Source organism: Phoca vitulina, unplaced genomic scaffold, assembly GCF_004348235.1.
Source record: "Phoca vitulina isolate PV1807 unplaced genomic scaffold, GSC_HSeal_1.0 scaffold8, whole genome shotgun sequence".
NCBI lineage: Eukaryota > Metazoa > Chordata > Mammalia > Carnivora > Phocidae > Phoca > Phoca vitulina.
Genome location: NW_022589711.1, coordinates 5,178,037 through 5,202,488, shown reverse-complemented (window position 1 = coordinate 5,202,488; position 24,452 = coordinate 5,178,037). Strand labels below are relative to the sequence as shown.

The window sequence follows — 24,452 nt, the reverse complement described above, 5'->3', positions numbered from 1 at the left end:
GAAATTGCCTCTTTTAAGAACCCTATTCGATACTCCTCTAATAACCTTTTGTCTCCCCAGCTCCCTTCTAACGTTTATGAGTTTGGTTGTGTCTCTGACAAGTTTATTCATATCCTAACAGCTTGCCTGGCAGCAGGGTTCATGTTCTGTACTTGGGCTTTCTGGTCACGGTGGTGGCTGAGAGTAATAGAGAGGGGGAATAAGTGAGTGTGGAAATGCAAAGCTGTCTCTTGTTACATTTTATCGATCTCATTCTGGTGTCATTCAATTAAGACAGAAATGTGATGGATAGTCTCTGCACAGATTCCTGGGTTGCTCTCCATCCATTGCAGATAAAGCTTTTGTGTTTTATTTGGGGAGGGGTCATGGGCAAGTGGAAGAAATCAAAGATGCTATGTGATCTGAATTACAAATCAATGTCTCTCCAAGGATGCTCCAAAATGTCAAACATACTATGTTTACATTTTCACTTATTTTCTCATACACAGAGTACTTCTGTTGATATATGGGATGGGTTCCTAGAATTTAAGGGAAGATTATTCTTACTTATTATTTTCAAAGATTTAGGAGCTATCATCATTCTCCTATCAGGCCAAGATAATTAAAAATGAGCCACATGGAAAAAAGACTTTCGTTAATTTGTGCCATGTTTGAAGTTTGAGAAAATGAAAATTTCTCTTCTCATTTTTTTTTATGGGCTTGTAATTCTAGGTTGGCCTTTTTGCAAGTAGACTTTAAAGCTGGCAAGATGAAAAGAGTACATAAAGTTTTTTTTTAGTTGATAAATAAATCATTCTCATTATTGTTTATGTTACAAAGAAGTATGCCATCCTGAGTAAAATATCACAATTGAGGACTATATAAATTCTGATCTTACTCTTGGTGACATGCTTTCCCTTAACTACATCCCTCCCTCTATGTTTGCTGCCACTGTTATAATGACAGTGACAGTAATTCATGGATGTGAGAAGCTGGAAAACTAACAACTCATATAAGCAAAGTGTTTTTGTTTTGTTTGGTTTTTTTTAAGAAATGATTAGTGCAAACAGATACCATTAAAGCAGGTTATGCTAAGCAAACTCCCTTGGTTCCTCCCAAAGCAATACCAGATTCCAAATGAGCATTCAGGATTTTCTAATCAAGCTTATAGCTTCAGATAATTAATGCAAACTGAAAGACAGTGTGGAATAAAATATAAGCAGGAGTTTTCATATCAAACCAATATATTAATGTCCAGCTTCCCCCTATGTACTTGGTATGTGACCTTGTATAAGATACATACATCTTCCAGCTTACAATTTCTTTATCTGAAAAATAAAACAGAATTATAAGATTCAGTGTCAAGAAATGCTCGTTCTATGCTTGTCCTATGCTATGTACTTGGCACATAGGAGTACCAAACACATTTAGTTTCATCCTGAATCTGCCTTTATGGTTTTGACACTGAGTAGTTTGTTACTCTGATAAGCTTGCTCAGTCATTTAAGAAAGGAATGCAAACAAAGAAAAATAACACATTTGGGCCCTACCACTGTGAGTCAAAACTCTTCTAGGTCTTAATTCATAGAAGTTAATTTACCAATCTGTGTCATATTTTATTAGAGACTTCCAAATGTTCACTGGAAGTTTGTTATAAATTTCGTTTGTGGAAGGGACTCTGTGTATTAGGTCTTAACCCAAGTTGTACTTATCAAAGGTATTTTAACTATCATGCTTTAACCCTGAAGTTAAGGAGCAGCAGTAAACCAAGCAGCAACGAGTCATTTGCTAATTTTACAAAGATTTAAGGAACCAGGAAATGATTTAGTTGGAAATTTAACTCAAAGTTCACGTTGTAACCCAATCAGTAAGTTAAAAAGGCCCACAAAATCTTGCATTGCTAGGACATGCAAAGCCCTATAGACATTGATGAAAGTTAAATGTATGCATATGTGATGGGATTTGGCTGCCTACATGTTTCCCCTTCTATGGTCATGCATTTTTAAATAATGTTTAAAGACAATCGTCTTTGTGAATCAAAGCTTACCTCAAATATACATCAAGGTATAGTTGGCATCTATTTAAGGGAACTACATCTATAAAGGATAAGTAGTAAGTAAAAGATTTTTTCCATGATCAAAACATAATAAATAATCAGGGTCTTTCTGGTGAAAGAGAAGTTTTGTCCTAAATTTTGCACATGATGTTTTTTTCTTCAGTTACCTACTTGGCATGTGCTAAGGCTGCTTAACACATCCTAAAAAAGTACCACTTTTGTTGAAGATATAGTGAGTTAGATTCCTACAGCCTTATACAATCATTTGGTGCCCAATTAGCATTACAGGGGAATATAAGTATTTCTGTATTTGTAGGGGACGATTAATACAAGTTATTTAACTCATTTCATGGAAGGTGTGGCCAGTACTCCTTGATGTCGTAGGGTAACTTTCATTTTTTCTCCCAGTAAGGTAGAAATTGCCATGATATGTTTGGTCATTCTCAATTACCCTGGAAGCCACTTTGGGTCTAATCTGGGGGTGGAGCACTTTTCCACTCTCTTACATCCAAGGAGGTACTACTGAAAAGCAAGTTTCTAAGAGGCACCATGTTCCATGACCAACTGACAGAATTTAAAATATTTCAGAAGGTAGACTTAAAAAAAAAATTACAAATAATTATAATCTACAGAAACAGAGACCCAAGACTGGGATCTTACCTTATACATTATAACTTTCCATGTTCAATTCCAGGAGAACACATAACTTAATACTTGTGGAAAGATTGCCTCCTCTTAAATTCTTAAAAAAAAAAAAAAAATGCTTTTGTTACAATTTACAAGATAGTTAAGTGTCAGTTGCCAATGATAGTTTCTTCTTTTTAAAACTTTTTTGCTGCCTTCAGCTATATTGTAGTCCTCGTTGTTTGTCTTCTTTCTTTATAGGCTCTCTTTTCATTAGAACGTGAGCATTGTGAAGTAAAAAACAATTGTAGATGATCAAGTATGTTTGTTGAAGTAACCATGCTGACCCAGTACTAGGGGGTGTCCTCAGGAAACAGAATGTTCCTGTATCGTCTCCATTCTTATTTTATGTTCACCAAAGGGATTTAAAGGATGAAGCCATCCCAAATCCCTGGTAGTTCCTTCTCGTTGACATTCACATTTAACATTACAGTTTATGGAATAGTAATCGTCTTTACGATTATACAGTTTTAAATATTGGCTGTACATTTATTTTTGAATTAGCATGATGTTCCAGGCATTTTGTTGAGTGCAGTGTATGAACAATTTCAAATTAAGAAAACTATATACAAAGTTAATATTAATTTTTATAATCACTTCGTGTCTCTCTTAGGTTTGCTGGATTCTGATTACTATCTATCTCTCTTGATCTCTCCATCTCTATCTCATTCTTTGTGGTCCTAAAAGAAACAATATCCTTTCTGTGTGGCTTTCTGGCCATAAGAACATGGTTTAGAATGTTTCTTCAGTAGTCCATTACCATATAACTCAAACAGATCATTCTTTTCCAACTTGAAAATCTTAATAGTATTTTTGTGAAGGATCAACCTAAGACAACTTCAAATTGATATTTTCCAACTGAAACTCAGTTTCAGTTAAATTCATTCTCTATGTTGGCTCATCCTCTGTCTCTCCCTCTCTCTTTTATTTGTCATACTTTACTCATCTCCTTTTCTCTAATTATGTTGGCAACTCTTTGGAATCATAAAGTTAGGTTTTAGACTTGGCATGAACCTGAGGTCCACATAGGCTCTAATTGCTCAAATCAAAGAGAAAGTTGAGGAAATATCCTCGTGTTACGGAAAAATCAAGATGCCTTTATTAAAGGAGCAACTATCATCTTGTCTTGGGATTTGCAGTTTCTTGTCTTATTCATTATCTTTCTGTCCATGGTGCCTGGCACACAGGAGGAGGTGAATGAGTATTGAAATTGCCATGAATTTGCATGTCATATCTGAAGATATTTCTAACACAAGATGAGTTAACCTTCATCTTCCCAAACACAGATGTGCTAATTACACATTCTCATCATGAAGAGGAGTTTGAATGTTTTAGAACTACAGCTCAATAATTCTCTCTTCATCGAGCTTCTGTTGATCTAGAGGGAAGAATCAGGACCCTATTTTTCTGTTTCCCCTAGACCATTTCTAGGTGATTAGCATTAGCATTAATATTCTCATGACTTTTATATTAAAAGATGCAAGCTCATTTGCAGTGAGACTCTTTTGGAGAATTCCTGATGGTCAGCTACACATGGGAATTTGACAAGCCATTGTGGTAGTAGAAGTTTAAGAAATACTATGCTAAAAGCATAAGATATATCACAAAATCATACCTATAAAAACGTACTCAAAAAGGGAAATAGAAATTCTCCATGTTGACACACCTTCTCACTATGTTTTCACCAAGGTCTTTTATCATCTCTCTCACCAAATCCAATTTATCTCTGTGGGGGTTTTTTGTTTTGTTTTGTTTTCAGTCACTGATGAGTATAATATCAGCTATTTGGCTGTCCACTTGAATTACCCAGTTTAGTATTGAACCAAATTTGTTTCTGACCACTGGGCACAGCAAGCATTCTAAAAGAAGGACTTATAACAGATTGAATCAAAACTGTGGGAAAGGGTGGTGGAATTATCTAGCCAGGTTGATCAATGGGAATAGATGTAAAATAGAAATGGGACTACTCTACTTTCAACTTGTGGCTTGAGAAAAATAATTCTGGTCTTTCTATGTGTAATTGGAAAAGTCTTAGAATATAGACATGCATTTCTTGCCTCATTTCCTTTCATGGTAAAATTTTCATGTTTTTTTCCAGCAAAACAGGTTCATAAAGACAAAAGCTCACTATTTTAGGCTGAACCTCAAAAAGGATCTGGACCTCAGTTGAGTCTAAGTGTTCCAGGGCTCTGCTGTGTTTGGCTAGAAAACTTATTTGATCATTTTACTTAAAGGTGATACAGTCCTTGAAACTTCACTGTCACAAATTCAAGTTTGCAAGACTAGCCAGTAGAAAAAAAGCAAATTTACCAAGGATATATGGACACTTGTACTTGTTGGCTGGTCAAAAGTTTTTTTCTCAGTATAATAAACCATTTAGGGAATGCTGTTATTGTTTCGATGACCCTTACAGATTATAAAATCAAAAGAGTGCACATTAATCCTAACGACTATCACCAGATAATTATCACTTGAAGTTCCAATCAAGTGGAGAGGAGTCTTGAACTTGGTTGGTGAAAATCTCCCTTCCCATGTGATGTTATGGCCTCCCTTCTTACTACTCATGTTGATGATCACCATTTACACATAAAATAAATCGTAGAACTGTCAATAAGGTTCAAAATAGACAAACATAACTAAAAATGGTAAAACTCCAAAGAACAAACCAGTCACCAGCAAACCAAAGCATTTCACCGGCAGGCACAGATGTATATCCTGGTCCTTTTCAATTGTCTGTTTGTTTTGATTTTAGCAAGTGGCAGTTTACTAGCAAAGATTCAAATGCAGGGTAGAATTGGATAAGATTATTTGTAATATTGCTTCCAGAATTAGCGTTTATGATTTCACAAATATAGGATGAAAAGTACCAAATAACTTTGCTGTTTTGTATCCTTTCTGAATTTTGGAAAAGGAGACTTTCTTTTTTTCTTTCTTTTTAAATCAGCAAAAACTAATCAAAGTCCTCTTATAGAGAGCCCTGTACTCAAACTGAGTGATACAAAAGACATAACTTCTTACCTTAAGCAGCTTGCAATCCTACTAGGTAGAAAGCACCTAGAAATAAAAGGAAAGCTTAGAATTGTCAGTTCTAAGGGCCCCAGAAGTGATACAAATGATACACTCTTCAGAACTTCAGGAGAGATTAGGGCTCTCTTCTGTGTGGCCTGGAACAATCACAGAAGGTTTTTGGAAGAAATGTGTTTTGAGAATGATTCTGAAAGAAAGTGAGCGACAGAAAAACTAACAACAGCAAAAAATCTCAGCGAACTCTGTATCTTTGTTTCCAATCTCAGGACCATGGGAAAACACACATTTTAGATAGAGAAAATGGACCCACTGAAGATTGGCCCTGGATGTCATAGGAATGATCTATGAGCAAAAAGAAGATTAATATTCATTGCATGTTTCTTCTCTGGCTTGACTTAATCACTGACTTGATGATCCAAATCAAACTATGCATCCCAATGAATAATTATGTAGGTATAATATAAAATAATAGGGGCACTTTTATATTTGTGGGTGAGTAGAGACATGTTTTCCCATCTTACATAAATCTGTGGGAGGTATCTGCCAACACCTTTTAGAACTTTTCTGATGTAATGTTATTGACCCCAAACGGGAGAGAAACATGTATAAAATACAGTAAGAAGTAATAACGTGGGTAAAACAAATTTCTTAATTTCCCATTTATCCAGTCCTAAAATCCTGCTCCTTTCCAATTTTCCCTGTCTCACTAAATGGCACAAACATCCCCTGAGTATCTCAAGTGTAAAACCTAGGTGTGATCTTGGATTTCTCTCTTTTTCTGATACCCACATCCTTTCCATCAGCAGGACCTGCCAACACGATTTTCAGCTTGGTTCCAATATAACCCCTTCTCCCTACCTCTAGGGCTGCCTCTCTTCCTTGAGCCACTCTCCTCCCTTGTAAAGGCTGTTGCAATAGCTTCTAATTGATATTTCTCTTTCCATTCTTCTCCCCCTAGAGTTAACTTTCAACACAGCAGTCAAGGTGATTTTTCAAAAATGTAATTTAGATAGAGCTCTCCAATGGTTTCTCATCAGAAAAAAAAAAAAGCCCAACTCCTTACCTTTGCCTACTTGAACTGCATTATGAGATCTACCTACATTCTAACTTGATCTCCTACCACTCTTCCACTTATGCATCCTGTTCTAGTGATGCTGGCCTTCATGAAGTTTCTCTAAAATGCCATGATTTTTCTAACCTGGGATACTCTTCCACTCAACCTACATGTGACTTTCTTCTTCCTACATTCAGGTCATTACTGAAATATCACTTCCTCAGAAAAGACTTCCTCTGACCTTCCGACCACTACTTCTAAACTCATTCCTCTCTATTTCCTTACCCTGATTTTTTTTTTTTATGTCATAGTACTTGTTGATACCTGAGCTTATATATTTATCTATTTGTTTACTGTCTCTTTCCCTAATGTAAGTCCCTTAAGAGCAAATATTACTCTCTTGCTCATCTCTAGCATCTAGGAAAATGTAGGGCACATAAGAATTATTCTGTAAGTATTTGTTGAATAAATTTATGAAAGAAAGTAGAACATAGTTTGCAAGATTTCATCTAAAGGAGTGAGAAAATCTTGTGTAGCCAGGAAGACTATATTTAAGTCTAAGTTTGAACACATGCTTACCATCTGGCTTTGGGGAAATCACCAAACACCTGAATTTTCTTTTGTGAAAATGAGAATCATGCTACCTATTAGGCTACTTTGTAGAGAGGATTAGAGATAATGAGCATGATGAATATAAGAGTTGGCCAATAGATAATCACTGGTTAATAATAATAATAATAATAATAATAATAATAGACATAAGAGTAATAAAAAGTGCCCTGAATTTTAGGCCAGTTTTCTTCACCAAAAAACCATAAAGTGAAAATGCCTACCCTTCAATTCATTATCATGGACTTCTATTAGATTCTTGAATATACACCCTTGGGAAATAGAATAAGAACCATAGTTTAAATAGTTTAAACTCATATGGGACAAAGCAATGAAAAATATACAAGAGAGGACAATCTTACATTGGAAAAGATATCGATCCAGTGACCTAATGTATCTTTTTATTATTTCTAGTTTGAGTGTGTATGTTTAATTCATAGAAGTCCTTACTGTTTCTATGTTGGAATACACTTAGATGAAAATTGCACTCCTATCAACAAAATTGGATTTAAAGAAACACACCAAGGATTTCAGTATTGAAAAGTTTTTCTATATAATATATTAAAGTTTATCGACTAGATGAATCGCCCCTTGCACTTTCTGTGAATTATAAAAAGGTGCTCTCTCCTCTGTGCAGATGACACATGCATACTTGCAAGTGTAATTGGAGTCATACTTATGGTTTGGTAAGCAGAGTATGGGCTAGATTTCAGCTTCACTCGTCTCCTTGTGAACCTCTTAAAGGGCACCGCTCAAACAACCACATGCAGGGGTTCTGTAAATATTATATAATAAATACAGTGAGAGAGTAGAATTCTGAATAGAGTGAGCTGAAGATAGGTCATGGTTCCAGCTCAGTTATGCTTTCCTTTAGTGGGAAATTGGAACAGTATGCAGAATAAAGGAGACATACGGTTTCTACAACTATAATTATGTCATATTTAATTGTGGATCACTGATTATTATTAATCCAAACTCTAAAAAAGCACTATGACCCAAGTAGCATGCTTGTCACTATTTTAAGGCTAAAAAGTATGTAGTTGAGTTTGTTGCGCTAAGAAGGATAGGGTAGGAAAGGGAGGAGTTGATCGGAAACTGAGTTTGAGTAATCCTTGCTTCTGAGAGAATGCCTTCAGTGTTCTCTTTAATTCTATTGATCTTTTCTGAGCACCCACTTCTCTGGTGGCTGCATTAAGGCTGGTCCTTTAAATGACCGAGAGAACAAAAAATTTCAGCTGGAGGGAAACAACATGAACAAAGGCAGGGATGGAGAAGTGTGAGCCCCTTAAGAGAACAACAAGCAATCCACTTTGGTGGGAAGGTAGGGAACATGTGTGGAAAGAAGGGGTTGAGTTGAGGTTTATAAGACTCAAAGGAGTCATGATGTATATACTAGATTTCAGAGGTGTTTTTTTTGTTCTGTTTTCCTTTCTTTTTTAAAGTAATATAATTTCCTTTGAAAGCTTTTGAACATGACCAGGTCTATAATTTATAGTGAATGATTTGTCTTATATATGTAGAATGGGCCATTTGAGTCAGGGAAAATAAGGATGGTATTTAGGAGGATATTCTTATGTAGTACCCCAGAGAAGCAATAAGGACTTAACATAAGATAAAAGTGAAGGTAATGGGGGTGCCTGGGTGGCTCAGGAGGTTAAACATCTGACTCTTGATTTTGGCTCAGGTCATGATCCCAGGGTCATGAGATAGAGCCCCGCATCTGGCTCTGCACTGGCCTTGGAGCCCACTTAAGATTCTCTCTCCCTCTCCCTCTGCCCCTTCCCCCCCTGCATGCTCTTTCTCTCTCTCTCTCTCTCTCTCTCTCAAAAAAAAAAAAAAATAGTGAAGATAATGGAGACAAAGATTTGGCATGACTTATAAACTCAATGGAAGCAAAAATGAAGAAGGAAGGGTAAAAGAGGACTGACATTTTATACCTGAGTAAATGGTGTGATGAATAGATTAAGTGAAGTTAAAAGACATGGCTTAGAACGAAGGGAATTTTTTTTTTTAAGATTTTATTTATTTATTTGACAGAGAAAGATACAGCGAGAGGGGGAACACAAACAGGGGGAGTGGGAGAGGGAGAAGCAGGCTTCCCGCCTAGCAGGGAGCCCGATACGGGGTTTGATCCCAGGACCCCGGGATCATGACCTGAGCTGAAGACAGATGCTTAACAACTGAGCCACCCAGGCACCCCAGAACCAAGGGAATTTATAAAATATTTTTTTCTTAAGAATAAAGGCAAGCTGGTATAGAATGTAAGCAAGTTTGAATTTAGATTTATGGTGAATTCTTAACTCCTTTATAACTCTTTAAGATAATATTAATTCTTGTTTATTCATTAAGCTCCAAGATATTTTATATAGCGATATATTTATTCATATATTCCTGTTTTATCTTATTTCATATAATTTAATCAGATTTGATTTGCAAATGTAAGCGAACTCATGCATTTAATCAAGAATAAGTAAAGGCATAACACTGAATTACATCCCCTTAGTGTTGATATTTGAATACCTGTCTCTTTCAGATATCTTGGAAATGTACTTCCCTTTTAACTCTGCCCTTGCGGGATGGTTTACTTTTTAACTTGGTATTTCAAGATAATTTTAGACTCACAGAAATGTTACAAGATAGTACACAGAGTATCCATATATCCTTGGCCCCAAATCTCCTAATGTTAATATCTTATATAATTATAATACAATTATCAACACCGAGAAATTAACATTGGTATTGCTGATTGATTTAATGCTATTAGTCTCTCAATCATTTTTATTAAAAATATATAGAAAGAAAAATATAAACTTCTATTTATATGCTCTGAATGTTATTTTAATCTTTTAGCCAATGAGAGCTAATATGATGACCTGTATTCTACACTGTTAACCAGTGATTATGAACACAACGTACTACAAATGATCTTAGCACTCTGTCATGGACTCCTTTTATGCTATTTATTTAGAGTTCCAACAAATAATTTTGACATTTTAACTGACATAAATGTTTGCAAATAATAAAAGTTTGACAAAAAAAAAACAACAGAGAAAGAAAGAAAGCAAAAGAAAAATTCAACAAACAAACACACTGAGAAAGTATTCCCTGATATAAAATGTCAAGTTTAGTTGTGGCTGGGAACACTATCAAGGAGATGGTTCGGACAGTGGAAACGGATTAGTAGGCAATTAAGCATTGAAGGAAATTCTTTGACATTATTAAAGGCATTATTCATATCCCTGGAGCCTACGAGGAGTGGCCAACAATCTGCAAGGAAAAGGAGATGAGATTTATGTTTGGTGAGGACTTTTATAAACCTCTAATAGAACATTTCTGAGGTGCTGAGTTTTTGGCCTGGCGTCAATCCATTCCAGTCGGAATTCAGCCTTAGTTCACCACTGGCCCTCATCCACCCAGTTACTCAAGCCAAAAATCCACAATTCATACTTGACCTCTCTTCCTATAATCCTCAAAATCTGATTCATCAACAAGTGCTATTACTTTTACCTCATACATATATTTTTAAACCATCTCATTCTGTTCATCTCAACTGCTATCACACCAGAGTGTGGCTCTCCCTTCTTCTACCAGAACTATTGTAATAGTACCCCAACTGTTCTCTTGGACTTCATCCTTATCCTTCTCTAACCTCTTCCCCATAAAGAAGCCAGATTTATACTTTTAAATCACAAATCTCATCATGTCACTCCTCTTAAAACTTTATAAGGTCTTTCCATTGCACACAGATTGAAAACTTTCTTTAAAAAAACAAAAGACTCCCAATACATCTACACAATAGAAGATTATTCAATGCTGAAAAGAAATGAGCTATCAAGTCATGAAAAAACATGGAGGAAACTTGCATATAACTTACTAAGTGAAAGAAAACAATCTGAAAAGGCTGCATGCTATATGATTCCAACCACTGTATGACATTCTGGAGAAGAAAAAACTATAGAGATAGTAAAAAGATCAGTGGTTTCTGGTGATTAGGGAGGAGGGAGGGATGAGTAAGTAGAGCACAGAGGATGTTTAGGGCAGTGACACTATTCTGTATGATACTATAATGGTGGATAACTGTCATTATATATTTGTCCAAAGCCATAAAATGCTCAACAGGAACAGTGAACCTGAATGGACTTTGGTTTATGATGATGTGTCAAGGTAGGTCCATCAGTTATAAAAAAGAGTACCACTCTGATGAGTAATGTTGATAATGAGGGAAGCTATGCATGTTTGGGCACAGGGGTATATGGGAAATCTCTGCACCTTACACTTAATTTTACTGTGAACCTAAAACTGCTCTAAAATACAGTCTAATTTAAAAAAATGGCCCAACCTTACATTAACTGGCCACTGCTTATCTCTCTAAATTCATCTCCCTTTTGCCCAGAGGGGATTTGCTGCAGGTAGGGTATCCGTGGCCTAAGAAACTGAAAGGAGAACTCTGATACCTTCCCACCTCAGGCTTGATTTCCTCCTCTAGCATCTTCGTAAGGGTAGTTTTTACTACATAGTATCAAAGCTATAGTAGAGATCAGTGAGGGTACCAAGAGATATTCATTTTACTGTTATTGTCTTAAGTGGGCTTCCCATGGTCTAGGGTGGGTAGTTGTCTAAAGCTCTTAGGGCACTTTTGGAGGGACATCAGAAATCCCTATTGGGAACATTCTACTCTACTTCCCGAGCATCAGGTAATAGATTTTCCTCTCATAGCTGCGCCATCCTCAGTTCACATTTTGAGGGATCCACTCCACTCGAACTCACTTATGGCATCCACTATCCTTCCAGGTGTTTCCTTGGGCAGTTTCTTTTCATAGTTGGAACTGAACTGCATTGGTCCACAGGCCGTACTCATTCATGCCTTCTTTGTACAAACAAACTCTAGAAATTCAAGCAGATCTCAACATTGCAAGAAGTTCTCCTTTGATCTGACGTGAAAGCAGCTAGCTCATCAATGTTTGTCACTTATGTAGTCCAGGCAGGAGTATTTCCATTTTTTCTCCCAACTTCAGCTCTCCAAGGGTCTGAAACCCCATCGCTAAAATTGATGGGGGACAGGTATAGTGCTCCCCAAAGCCATCTTTGGAAAATCCTCTCGTACCTCCTTATTCTGAGCCTTTTGTAGTTCCAGTGTGTCACCTACATTGAAACTGCTGTAAGGAAGTCTGTCTTGAAACTCACTTTGTGATCTAATATCCCTTACATACTGTTACCCCAGGAAAACCTTTTAATGGTTGCATCAATATGTACATAAAATGGATAAGATCTTATGTAAAGTGACAATTTTGACTACCTGGTTTTAAACTAGGTTTATCAAATTGAACACTTAAGAAACATTTCTGTATATAAAGATTAGTATAGATGTCCCATATCAAAAAACTTTTTAATGGAAACCAAAATATTGAATGCATTTATAAAAGCGCACTCTCAACGTTAAGTAAAAAATTCTATGTGTAAGTGTATTAAGCATTTGTTGAAAGCCTAATTTCATCTTATATCTGGTTAAACGTAAATCTCCAGAAGGAATGATCTGTATATTATTCTTTTAAGAGGTGCAAGCTATTTGTTTGGGGAAAACTTCACTAATGAGAAGCCCCGATTAAAAATGTCAACTACAGTACTTTTATGGTAAGTTTAAAGCATGTTGCTCTTAGTCATGTGTTTTAATATCTAGCATTTACAGTGCTGTAATGATTTGTCTTTAAGGGGCTGAAAAAGTACAAAGAAATGTGATTAGACATCTCAGCAGAAACACCTTGTAATTTAGCTTAATAGTTGTGCTTTATTAATTTCCAAAGTTGTAGCCTTGGCCATAGCTTGTTAATAATGATTCCAACTGCTTATCCAATCTTTAGAGCTTTGCTCCTTTTGGTTTAATGAACATATTTTATCTTCCCCAAATAGGTCTAATCAGTTAGTTTTTAAAAATTATGAAAAACTTAACGGATTTTTTAATTGACTATTACTCATTATTGTTCAGTAGAAAATAATATCATGCTTATTTGTAACAAAGTAGCAATCTACGTATGTGTGCTATTCAATTCATTCAATTGTGAGTAAAATACCTGATTCTATGTCTTTTAATGTGTAGTGTGATGCCCTTAAACTTCTCCATTAAGTACATAAGCACAGATAAAATTAAATAAAATCTCATTGGTAAATTATTTTGCCATGTGAGTAGGCAAACTCAGGAGCTATAGCTGTTCTTGATAGAGAATGTTAAAATATATTTGTTTCCAGAATCATGTGCCTTACTTGATAACTGGAGTAACCCAAGTTAACACTGGCTTTTAGGAAGTTGCTTGTTTCATTAGCTTCTGGGAGCGAAATCCAAAAACAAATATCTCAAGTAAGCAGTTTTCAGTTAAGAAGAATAAGAAGGCCTGAATTATTCACCAAATAATGACACGGGGATTATTTTTTGACATTGTTAAGAACTACTGCTTGATACATTGGATTACAACTGATGGTCTCCAAATCTAGGAAAGTTAAAAAAAAATCATATCTCAATATCTCATTCCTGAGAGACTCTGCCTCAGGAGGTATCCACTGCCCTGGGAATAAATTCAAACTCTTCCCTGTGGCCTTATAAGTCTGTGAGTGGTGAGTTTCTTGCTCTCCTACCCCAGCTAGCCTCAGTCACTCCTCCTCTGCTCTCTGGTCACGTTCTAGAAGTGATGATCTCCTCTTACTGCTTCTAATATACTGAGACTTTCTGCACTGGGTCCTCATACCAGCTATTCTTTCTGGTAGAGAAACTATATATTGTTCTTCCCATGTCTGGGTCATTCTCATTTTTCAAACTTCATTTCACATATTGCCTCTGGAGACCTTTCCCCTTGACCTTTTCTGACTATCCTGTCTATGTAGGAACTCTTTCTTCTTCTTCTAACTCTCCTTGTTCTCCATCATAACACAAAATCCTCTTAAAAAGTCCTTTAAAAAAGTGATTATTTTTTTAAAAAACTTGTAATTACATACTTAGCACCTGGAATGGTGCTAAATAGATATGCAACCAATATTTGTTGAATGTATAAATGTCCTCAGAACCTGGGAAAGCACAAAGGCAGTAAAAAAGTATTAGTTGAATGAATGAATAGATTTAAGACCAAAGGACTACTTGACAGAAAATACTGTGAGTTATTTTAGAAATGTCTTGAGAGCAGGCCTCTATTAAATGATTCACATCCCCAAAGAACAGTTGCCAATTTATTGCAAGTTTACATTGTTTATCATATTAATCTTTCAAACTATATACCTTTTTTTGTCTGAATCTATGAAAGAATTAATGGTCTTTAGAAATATATTCTGAAGTATATTGGGTTTTGATAGCAAAGATTATAATACTATAAATATCTCAATTGTGTTTTTATTTTATTTTAAAATTTTTTAAAGATTTATTTATTTATATTGGAGAGAGAGAGTGCATGTGAGTGGGGAAAGGGGCAGACAGAGAGGGAGAGGGAGAGAATCTCAAGCAGACTCCCCACTGAGCGCTGAGCCCAACACAGGGCTCAGTCTCACCACCCTGAGATCATGACCTGAGCCAAAATCAAGAGTCTGGCGCTTAACTGACTGAGCCACCCAGGCACCCCATCAATTGTATTTTTTAAATTATTAAGTAGAAATTGAGAAGTATGAGCCAGTGTACTGGGCTCCTAGCAATAGATTTGAACTTGAGATTTTGCTTTGAGAAATAATGTTGACTAAGATACATTTTTTCCCCAAAACCACAATGACACATATTTTCTTTTATTAGAGAACAGCATAGCTGATAGATGGGGTTTCACCTACAGTCCAGATCAACAATGAAAGCATATAAAGTATGCATTGCTTACTAAGATATATTATAAGCATATTATAGCCATATTTAGTATGGGCCTATAATCTTGTGACATGTGAAATATTATATATAAAATTTTGACATTTAAAAAATATATTTTTATGATTTCTTTTTGAGATTTAGTAATTAAGCTCATTACTTTTACCAAAATGTAATGCATCCAATGGAAACCTGATGGTAATTTATATTGATTAGTTTTCTTCAAAATTCCCTTCAATATAGAAAGCATTATGTATTGTATCATTTGATAAATGAAAACTGAACTTCCATGAACAAATTTAAATGTAAAAAGAAAAAAATTACATTTTATCCCTATTTGTTTTTCAAATGTTAAATAAAAACAAAGTAAGGAAATATAGCTAATGATTCTGATCTTCCTTTAGGAGGTCCTGCATTCCAGACAAACTTGGATAGAATATGAAGGATGAACCCATTTCTGAATTTTCGGGAAGTTAATCTCTCATTTACAAGGAAAAATGTTGGAGTTGAATGCAAAACTTAAAATAGGGGCACCTGTGTGGCTCAGTTGGTTAAGCGTCTGACTCTTGATTTAGGCTTAGGTAATGATCTCAAGGTTGTGAGATCAAGCCCTGAGTCAGGCTCTGCACTGGGCATGGAGCCTGCTTAAAATTTAGTCTCTCTTTCTCTCTCTCTTAAAAAAAACAAAAACAAAAAAAACCCAAAAAACTTAAAATACCATGATACCATGTCAGGAATGCAAGTTTAAAAGCTATAGTTTTTAGGAACTCCCTGGGTATCTTTAGAAAAATTTAAAAAGAACATGACAGTTAAAATAAAAACTAATAAACATATACAAATCAGCACATGAGGTTTTTTAGTTCACTTGCCTATGCTTAAAATTGAAAGTGATATCCATCTTCCTTTTAAGTTTTGGCCTCCCTACTTGAAATGACTATTCTGCTTTTTTAAGTGATTGTATTACGAATGACCCAAGCTAACCTTTACTCTGAAATGCCTCTGTCTGTCCTAGTCCATCCTGGTGTCTTCTGAGTTGCTGTCAGAGGCTTGGCCTGCCTGTCTTTGACCTCTGCATCCCAAATTTACTCTGCGTTTACTGGGGCCCAGAGCATGATTTGTGCAAATCATCTGTGAGTGTCGTGCTTGCTCAGTCTGAACAGGGTAGCCTGGCAGGTAGACCAGAGAGCAGGGAAATGGGGTTAGATGCTCTCAGTGGTGGAAGGCATTGGAAACAGGAAAACAAAACTGTACAGTAGTCTGAAGGCCACTAAAGGCCATCAGAAATTGAGTAATGGAGGTAAAGAAGAGTGTCTTCTAGGCAGTCACAGTATGTTTGGAGACTTTGACATTGGGTTCATTGGCCTATGCTTATTTATAGCACTAAACACACCCCTTTCTGTTCAGAAACATTTAAGGCCCCTTAGAACATATGGGAGCACCCTCATATCTCATCTCAGAGCTTACTTATAGGCTGTGTTTGAGGAGAGCTCAGTCCTAGGAACTACTTCTTGTCACTAGAAGGGGAATTCATTAACAACAGTTACAATATTGAATGGTGACAGAGAAGCATGTCCTCAGTTTTGCAGAAAGAATAAAATATTGACACTAAATTTGAAATCTATTTTTCCTTTTTTTTTTAAGATTTTATTTATTTATTTGAGAGAAAGAATGAGAGAGAGAGAGCACAAGAGGGGGGAGGGTCAGAGGGAGAAGCAGACTCCCCGCTGAGCAGGGAGCCCGATGTGGGACTCGATCCTGGGACTCCAGGGTCATGACCTGAGCTGAAGGCAGTCGCCCAACCAACTGAGCCACACGGGCTCCTGAAATCTATTTTTCTAAGTGGAGAAAACTTTTCCAAACTCCAAAATTTCAAGATCATGCAATTTGCATAAATGACATAGTCTTTTTTAGTGAAACAACCAAGAGTGATTTGATTTAAATTTGAATTATCCCTCTTATATGGAAGGGGCAGAATTCATTTGACTAGCACATGTATTTTAAAGATTATATCGGAGATAATTGTAAGTTGTGCTCTTCTTGAGGATATTCATTTACTATATGTTTGAGGAAATCAGAAGACTATGTAAATTGAAATGTTTAAACCTGATGTGAAAAAGGAAAATATCCTCATTTATAAAATAAAGAGAAAATAATTCATTCAACTACCATTAGTGTTGGTGCACAGTGGTTTAGCTTGTGCTTTCAAGTAATTTATAAACATGAAGATGATCTTAGTCTTGATATTTAAAAGTAACTGAAGTGATGATTCTATTATGTGTAAATGGAGTACACAGTGGATGTATTTCTTTTGTTTACTGAGCTGTGCTTTGTGCAAGAAAACTCCTAGAAGCAGAAATCTTGATAATTTTGAGGCCAGAAAAGATCGATCAGAAAAAAGTCATTTATTGAGAGATGAGAGGATGGTGACATTTGAAATAAGGATTTCATATGTTAATTTCAAGGCAGAATTTTTGGTATGTGCAGTTTTTTTCTCGAAATATCAAAATGGCTCTATAATAATGTTTTGTTCACATTAGAGACAATGTGGACAGAATCTTTCCTTGTGAGGTTTTTACTGTTTAAAAAAAATGATTTTTTTTTTTTTAATGCAACTTTGACAAAAACAGTCCTCTTATCTTTGGTTGGATTCTACACTGCAAAACCAGTTTAGGTATGTTTGGTTTAAATGACCATGTACACTAATTAGAAAGAAAACAGTTCACCAGGAGCTATATCAAATACAGCCCTGCAAATGGTATGAGCTTTTCCCAAGGATCCATATTGTCCTTGGACTTGGCTGTTGTATTATACTTTAAATGGAATTGATTGTGTGGTTGTAATGAAAGTAACAGATTGATTTCTATCCAGTGTTACAAAGAGTAAATAGAAAAATGTTCCTGTCTTGACCTGCATTCATAACCAATGGGATTTGCTGGCTTTAGACCCAATCCTTAATAAGAGATAAGATGCAAATGTAATAAAACTGGCTTCTAAGTTTAAGGATCTTTTCAATGCTCATCAAAGATGTTTCTTGTTGCATTTAGATGTGTTTGTATTGATTAGATCACAATCACATAGGAAATGTTACTTTCTTTAAACGCTATTCATAACTTATCATGTAATTAGCATTCATATGTGGCTTTATAAACATATTAAGATTATTGAAGTGGCGGTTATGACACAGTGGTATACATTTTAATTGTCCTTAAAACTGAATTGCCTTTTTTAGTTATTTAAGTAAATGATGATTGTTTAAGTTTGGATCTATTTGACTATTTTTTGGTTAACAAACAGTTTTGGCTGTGGAGTAAATTTTTAAAGGTGTAACATTAGTATAAGGTAGTAGCATTTCTTCTGAAGGACTGTTTCTGTTGCATATTCATTCAGAATTATCCTTGTGTTATTTATTAAGATATGAAATACTTGTTTCCAATAGTGAACTGTTAGCTTTTTTCCTCCATTGTGATCATTTAGAAGATAATCACGCATGAGTACTATAATTAGATTTTCTTTTACTCTAGTATTCAGGATTTTATGAGTGTTTTCCCCTATTCACCCTTCAGTAAATAAAACTCAGGCCGACAAAACAAGGAATCTAAATATGAAATACAGTTGGTAACTTACTTTGCTATAAATGAAGGAACGCAAAAAAAAAAAAAAAATCTAACAATTCATTTGTAAGCAACAGTTTCTTCACACATTATGTGACTTTTTTGGGATTTGTTTTATGTTTTGGGTAAAACAGTTTAGTATAATGATGCCTAGATGAGACAAAACAAAACATAACAAAATTAAAAAAAAACAAAAACTAACACATTTGACTGCCTATGTTTCTCAGTTGTAGCTTCCAAGAGTGCTCTATTCTTCCAGCCGACTTGATACCCTGCAGGTTCTGGTAGACAATTCACAGGAAAGGCTTAGACATCGAGCTTGCACGCTTCTTGACTCCATTTTAAACCTTTTGTTCACACCAGGGTGGCATTTTTTCACACCGCATGTGGCAGTTTTGACTCCTATCCAACTTGTCTTATAAAATCAAAGTCTGTGATTTTTTACATTCACAGGGCTGCTTCCCGAACTGCTACTGCTGTTTGTGTCTTTCCTAGTGATTGGTGCAGAAGTTTATAGCAAAATGTGTTTTAGGGAGGGGGAGGAAGATGAAAGCGATATGAAAAATGTTCTGCCCTGAAACACAGGAAATACATTTTAAATAAAACGGATTGACTCTGTAAAGACTGTACATGAAAATCCAATATATTTACCCCTATTTTTGTTATTTTTTTGTGACACTGTGCTGAATACACAGCTTAATTTAAAAAAAATATATAACGATATCACTTTCAAGTTGCATGATGTTATTTAAAAAAAAAAAAGCCTGTCATGTAATTGCAAAAGAAAATCTCATCCTCAGACTAATATAATTATTTTCCTATAAAAATGTATAATATTCAGGTAGTGCAAATGAATTTTGCTTTTAGATATGATCATGCAACATACCCCATTTTATTTTCAGTTCAACCATGCATAAAATAAAACCTATTATTTGAAAAATTTCTACTGTGAACATTTAAATAATTTCTGTATCAACTTCTTCATTCTTAAAGTCTTCTTCTTTCCCCTATGTTTAATTAAAAATATCACTTTAATCCTCATTAATTTCATTCATATGTTGTAATAATAAATCACACAGGTTATTTCAAATAAGTGATATAAAGCAATAATTATGAAACAAGAACAGAAGTGGAAAATTTTATCAAATGCAAAAGGTCTGTGCATTGGCATGTTTCTACAGAGTAAATATGAGCAATGATATAAAAACTACAAATGGAAAATCTCTGTAGATGATCTGGCAATAATAAATGTATACATATTTTTATACTTACACTTTGAAATTCTTATATTGTTTAAAGATTATATCTTATTTGTATTAACAAAAACATGTAAAAGAACATTTTAAAGTATTCCCTACTAAGTGATTTATTTCAGCATTTTTTTTAAGGGGGTATAGGGAAAGATTTCTATTTCAATCAACAGATAATAATTATATGATTTCTTATATTTTCTGAAGTTTTAGAATAGTTGATTTGTTATTTCTAGATTACTGGGTTTTTTTGAACAGTAACAATTCAATCACAGCATAAAGAAAAATGAAAACTCGGTTAATAGAAGCAAATGTTTAATGTAGTAATAAGTATTTGTTAACAGTGTTAACAAATTTAAGATGAAAGAATCTGATTGCATATTTTATAAAATTTTTAGCTACAAAGCCAACTTAAATAAGCAAAATCATTTTAGTTAATATAAGTCTTATATTCAATATATAGAGAAGAACCATATTATTGTGCTTTAAATATACATATATGAAAGAAAAAGTGTAGATTATGATTTTTTATGCCTTCTTCCACGAAATACCTACATAAATTCATTGTATCTGAATTATTCATTACAATATTTGAAATATGAAATGAATCCATTATATTGAGAAAGACCTCAATTTAGAATTTGGATTTTTTTCACTTTCTGGAATAACAAACCATGATTGACAAGAACATAGCAGAAAAATAGCACTTTGTTGTAAGTTCTGTAACAGTAGATGTACTAGCAGACAGAGAACAACCGCTCGCTTACTTTTCCTTTTGCAAATAGAACACTACTTCAATAACTCCTATGAAGTATTTGAAAATAAAGCAAGAGACATTTTTTCTCAGGAATAACAAAATCAAAATGGTTAATGTAAACAAAACTCCATTTAAAACAAATGAAATGCAATAGATTTTATAGTCTGGAATTTTCTTATGATGTATAGATGTTTATCAAGTACAATTTTTTGCCCATCTTTGAGTTAATTTAAAATCTGACTTCATTAGAAAGAGAAAGAAAAAATTATTTATATGTGAATACAAAAATTCCATAAAGATCAAATAAAAGCCCTGTCATGTAAAACAAAACAAACAATTGAAAGCAAGTAAAATATCCAAATAAACACATACCTACCTAATTGAAGGTTAGTATTAAGCCCTCATATAAAACTAAACAGCATCTGGAAATCTAGCAAACCATTTGAGATTAAGAATATGAAAGACCAAAAAAAAAAATCATTATCTAAAGAAATGTAAGTTAAGTTTATGAAATAAAATTTACCTACTTTTGCAGCTCATATGTTTGTTGAAAAAAAGTATGACTTTATTTCATGTGCATGCCAAAGAATGTAGAAATATATTTAACCCATCATTTTTCATTCTCTAGTATAGAAAACCCCAACTTTTATTGCTTTAAGTTTCTTATTTCCTACCCTCCCCACCTACTCCCTCTGCTTCTTCAGACTGTCTTCTGTCCAGCATCTCTTCTATTTGAGGTGAGCCAGATAAGACCCCCAAACAGACACACAAAATAACCACCACCCAGCTGAAGAGAAACAGGTTTTCTGCCTTTGACCTGTCCTTATATGTTAATAAAATCAGCTCCTGCATTCTGCCACCAAATTCAGCTTGGAAGTAATCCTCTTCTTAAGGCTGGATAAAAAGAGTACTCATTGTGAATTATGTTTCATCTGTCACAATAACCTTCTTTCTTCTGTCATGGACCTCCCCTTTGCCTGTGGCAATTAGAGAAAATAGGTATGCCTTGAAGTATGAGATAGTGGTTTTTTTAAAACAAAACAAAACAAAACTGATGACACACAGACAATGCTTGCTAAGCAGGATACTGAAGATCAGCTTATGAGGCATTTTGAAGTGGCTCTGAATTTTTTTTTAAGTAAAAGAATACATTTTACGAATGAGCAGGTGGTATAGTTGCCATTGGTTATTGTTAACATCAGTTACTGAGGACAAGCAGTGAATTGTATTAAAAATGAAATGTAAACAATGTATTTTCATACTGCATACTTTCTAATTAAATCATGTCATAAGATACATATCATAAATATATGGTATTTGTTTAACATACCAAATCACAGTAGTAAATTTCTATGCCTTAAAGTATATTTCAATACTCCCAACTAACATTTTTACAAATTTTTAAAAGGGGAAAAACAAAGAAAATTTTTCCCATTCACAGAGTTTATCAAACATTTTGTTTAACTTAAAATCAATGTGATTATTTGATTTACTTACTCTTACAAATCACTGAAATTACCTTGAGGCAGTTCAAGTTCACCTTTCTGGAATTAAATCTGTTAAATGATAGACATCATCTAATCATCGTCTTGAAAAGATATCTCAACTTTTTGGCTTAACAGGGTACATTGATACCACATGTATTCACAAATAAGTTAAGCTAGAAGAGCTTAAAAAGCTACAAAAGAAAAAGAAAAAAAAGCAAACCATAGTTGGCAGAAAAGAAAATACTCCCTCTAATAGCAAAAGAAAGTCACTGCTGATGAATTAACTCAAATAGTCATCGTAACAGTTGGATAAGATAACAGCATATAAATAATTTAAGCTAACAGGAAATTCATAAAGTCTGAAGAAAAAATTCTTGAGACTAAAGGAAAACCTTTTGGCCCACTGCACAGGTTGGGCACAAAAGTGCTTGCTAAGCTATCTATTTCACACATGCAACGACAGAAGGTTCGATATTCATTCGATCGATGAGTGAAAAGGCACAATGGCAAAATCAGACAGACTTCTTTTCAAATACAGATCTCCAATGTCCTCTACAGTCTACAGATGCACGGCTGGTGGCGTGGCTCAGACGGAGCAAGGGTTACATCAAGGCTGTTCTCTGGACCGTGCAAACAGTCTAGACCAATGACCTGCAGCATCATGCCCTTTGAAGAAGAGGCAAGTTCGGTCACGATGAAGAAAAATCAAGGCGTACCCCTTTTAACAATAGGGAGCAGCTCGAGGCTGCAAAGAGGTAAGCAGGGGTAAGAAGAAACCGGCATCTGCTTCCATGGTTACAGGCCAACTATGAGAACCTTGCTTTTCAAGGGAGTCTGTTCTCAGGCTCCCTCACGGGGTATGCCATGCATTATAAGCAAAGGCAGGTTGAGCTGAAATCCACATAGTTATTTCAGAGTAAAATGATACGGAGCACATAGTGGCAGAAAAAAAAGTCACATGACTGTTAAGAACCTGACTTGGGCTATTTCAGAATAGAATTCTTTTCCCCCTCTATACCAGTTTAAATAAAGACAGTGAATTTGTGTAAAACAAACAGCGATGAGAAACATGATTTTCATTTCTCAGGCTCTTGTGTGAGAAGAGGTCAAGGGTCAAGATAATACCCACCTCCCCATGGCAGGACCACGTACAGTACAGTCCTGTTTCTATAGCTTTATTATGGATATCATTTAGAAATAGTTCCCATTTTATTTGCCGGACTATGACATTGAATATATGTTCTTGTGAATCTCTCTCTCTGACCTGATTCTCTTTGGTTTCCTGCCCTGGATTTTCCCATGTTTATGTTCATTTCTGTGGTTAGATCTCATGAGGAAGGGTAGGAGATTTGGTGAGAAACTTCTTTGGTGTCGTGTTACTGTTCTAAGCAAGTGTGGGGTTTCCTCTGTCTTTGGTAATAGTCAAAATTCCATCTATGTCAAAACCATTGGCCTCCGACAATAGTTCTGTTTCTAATTCATGCATTTATATTTTATTTGTTGCTTGGCTACTTCAGTGAATCTGTAGACTCAAATAAAAAAGTTTTTTTTTTCCCTTTCTGCGAGATATTTAGTTGTTAAGTTGGCTCTTGTAATGTGACATACTAGCAGCTGATGCTACTTGAATAAAAATTTGAACAAATCTAAAATGTAGCATATTCTGTATTATTGAGGATAGTTCTACTATAATAACCACACAAAATGCAGATACGTGAATAATTAACATAGATAAGACATCCCCCTAACAATGTACCGTAACTAGATATTGGAAGAACTCACATTTGTTACCTTCCAGTGACGTACAGTTAACTATAGATCTTTGCAATCTATCCTTTGAGCAATTTTTGTTTGCAAATTGTTAAAATTAGAGGATGAAAGAGGAAGGAATGCTCTAAAGGGCAAGGCATAAAACAACTTTCATTAGATTTATTATTCAGAAGCTTTGTATATTACTATAAATGAGCACTGTATGGTCTGGTGGTATGGAGATACTCATTTTAAATACTTACCTTGAAGGGAAATTATCTTGTAGCTTTACAAAGACAATTAAGTGTTGGTGGCCATGAATAGCCACAATTTTATACTCTTAATTAAGAAATCAGAGGATAATTTTC

The 24,452-nt window shown here is 34.9% G+C and overlaps 1 protein-coding gene across 1 annotated transcript in view; it reads left to right on the top strand.

Moving 5' to 3' along the window:
* The window catches only part of LOC116633726, a 408,304-nt gene that overhangs the window by 235,769 nt on the left and 148,083 nt on the right, over positions 1-24,452 (top strand). The window contains exon 6 of the mRNA XM_032406291.1: positions 22,877-23,093. Coding sequence (XP_032262182.1) covers positions 22,877-23,093 — 217 coding nt within the window. The remainder of the gene's footprint in view (positions 1-22,876; positions 23,094-24,452) is intronic.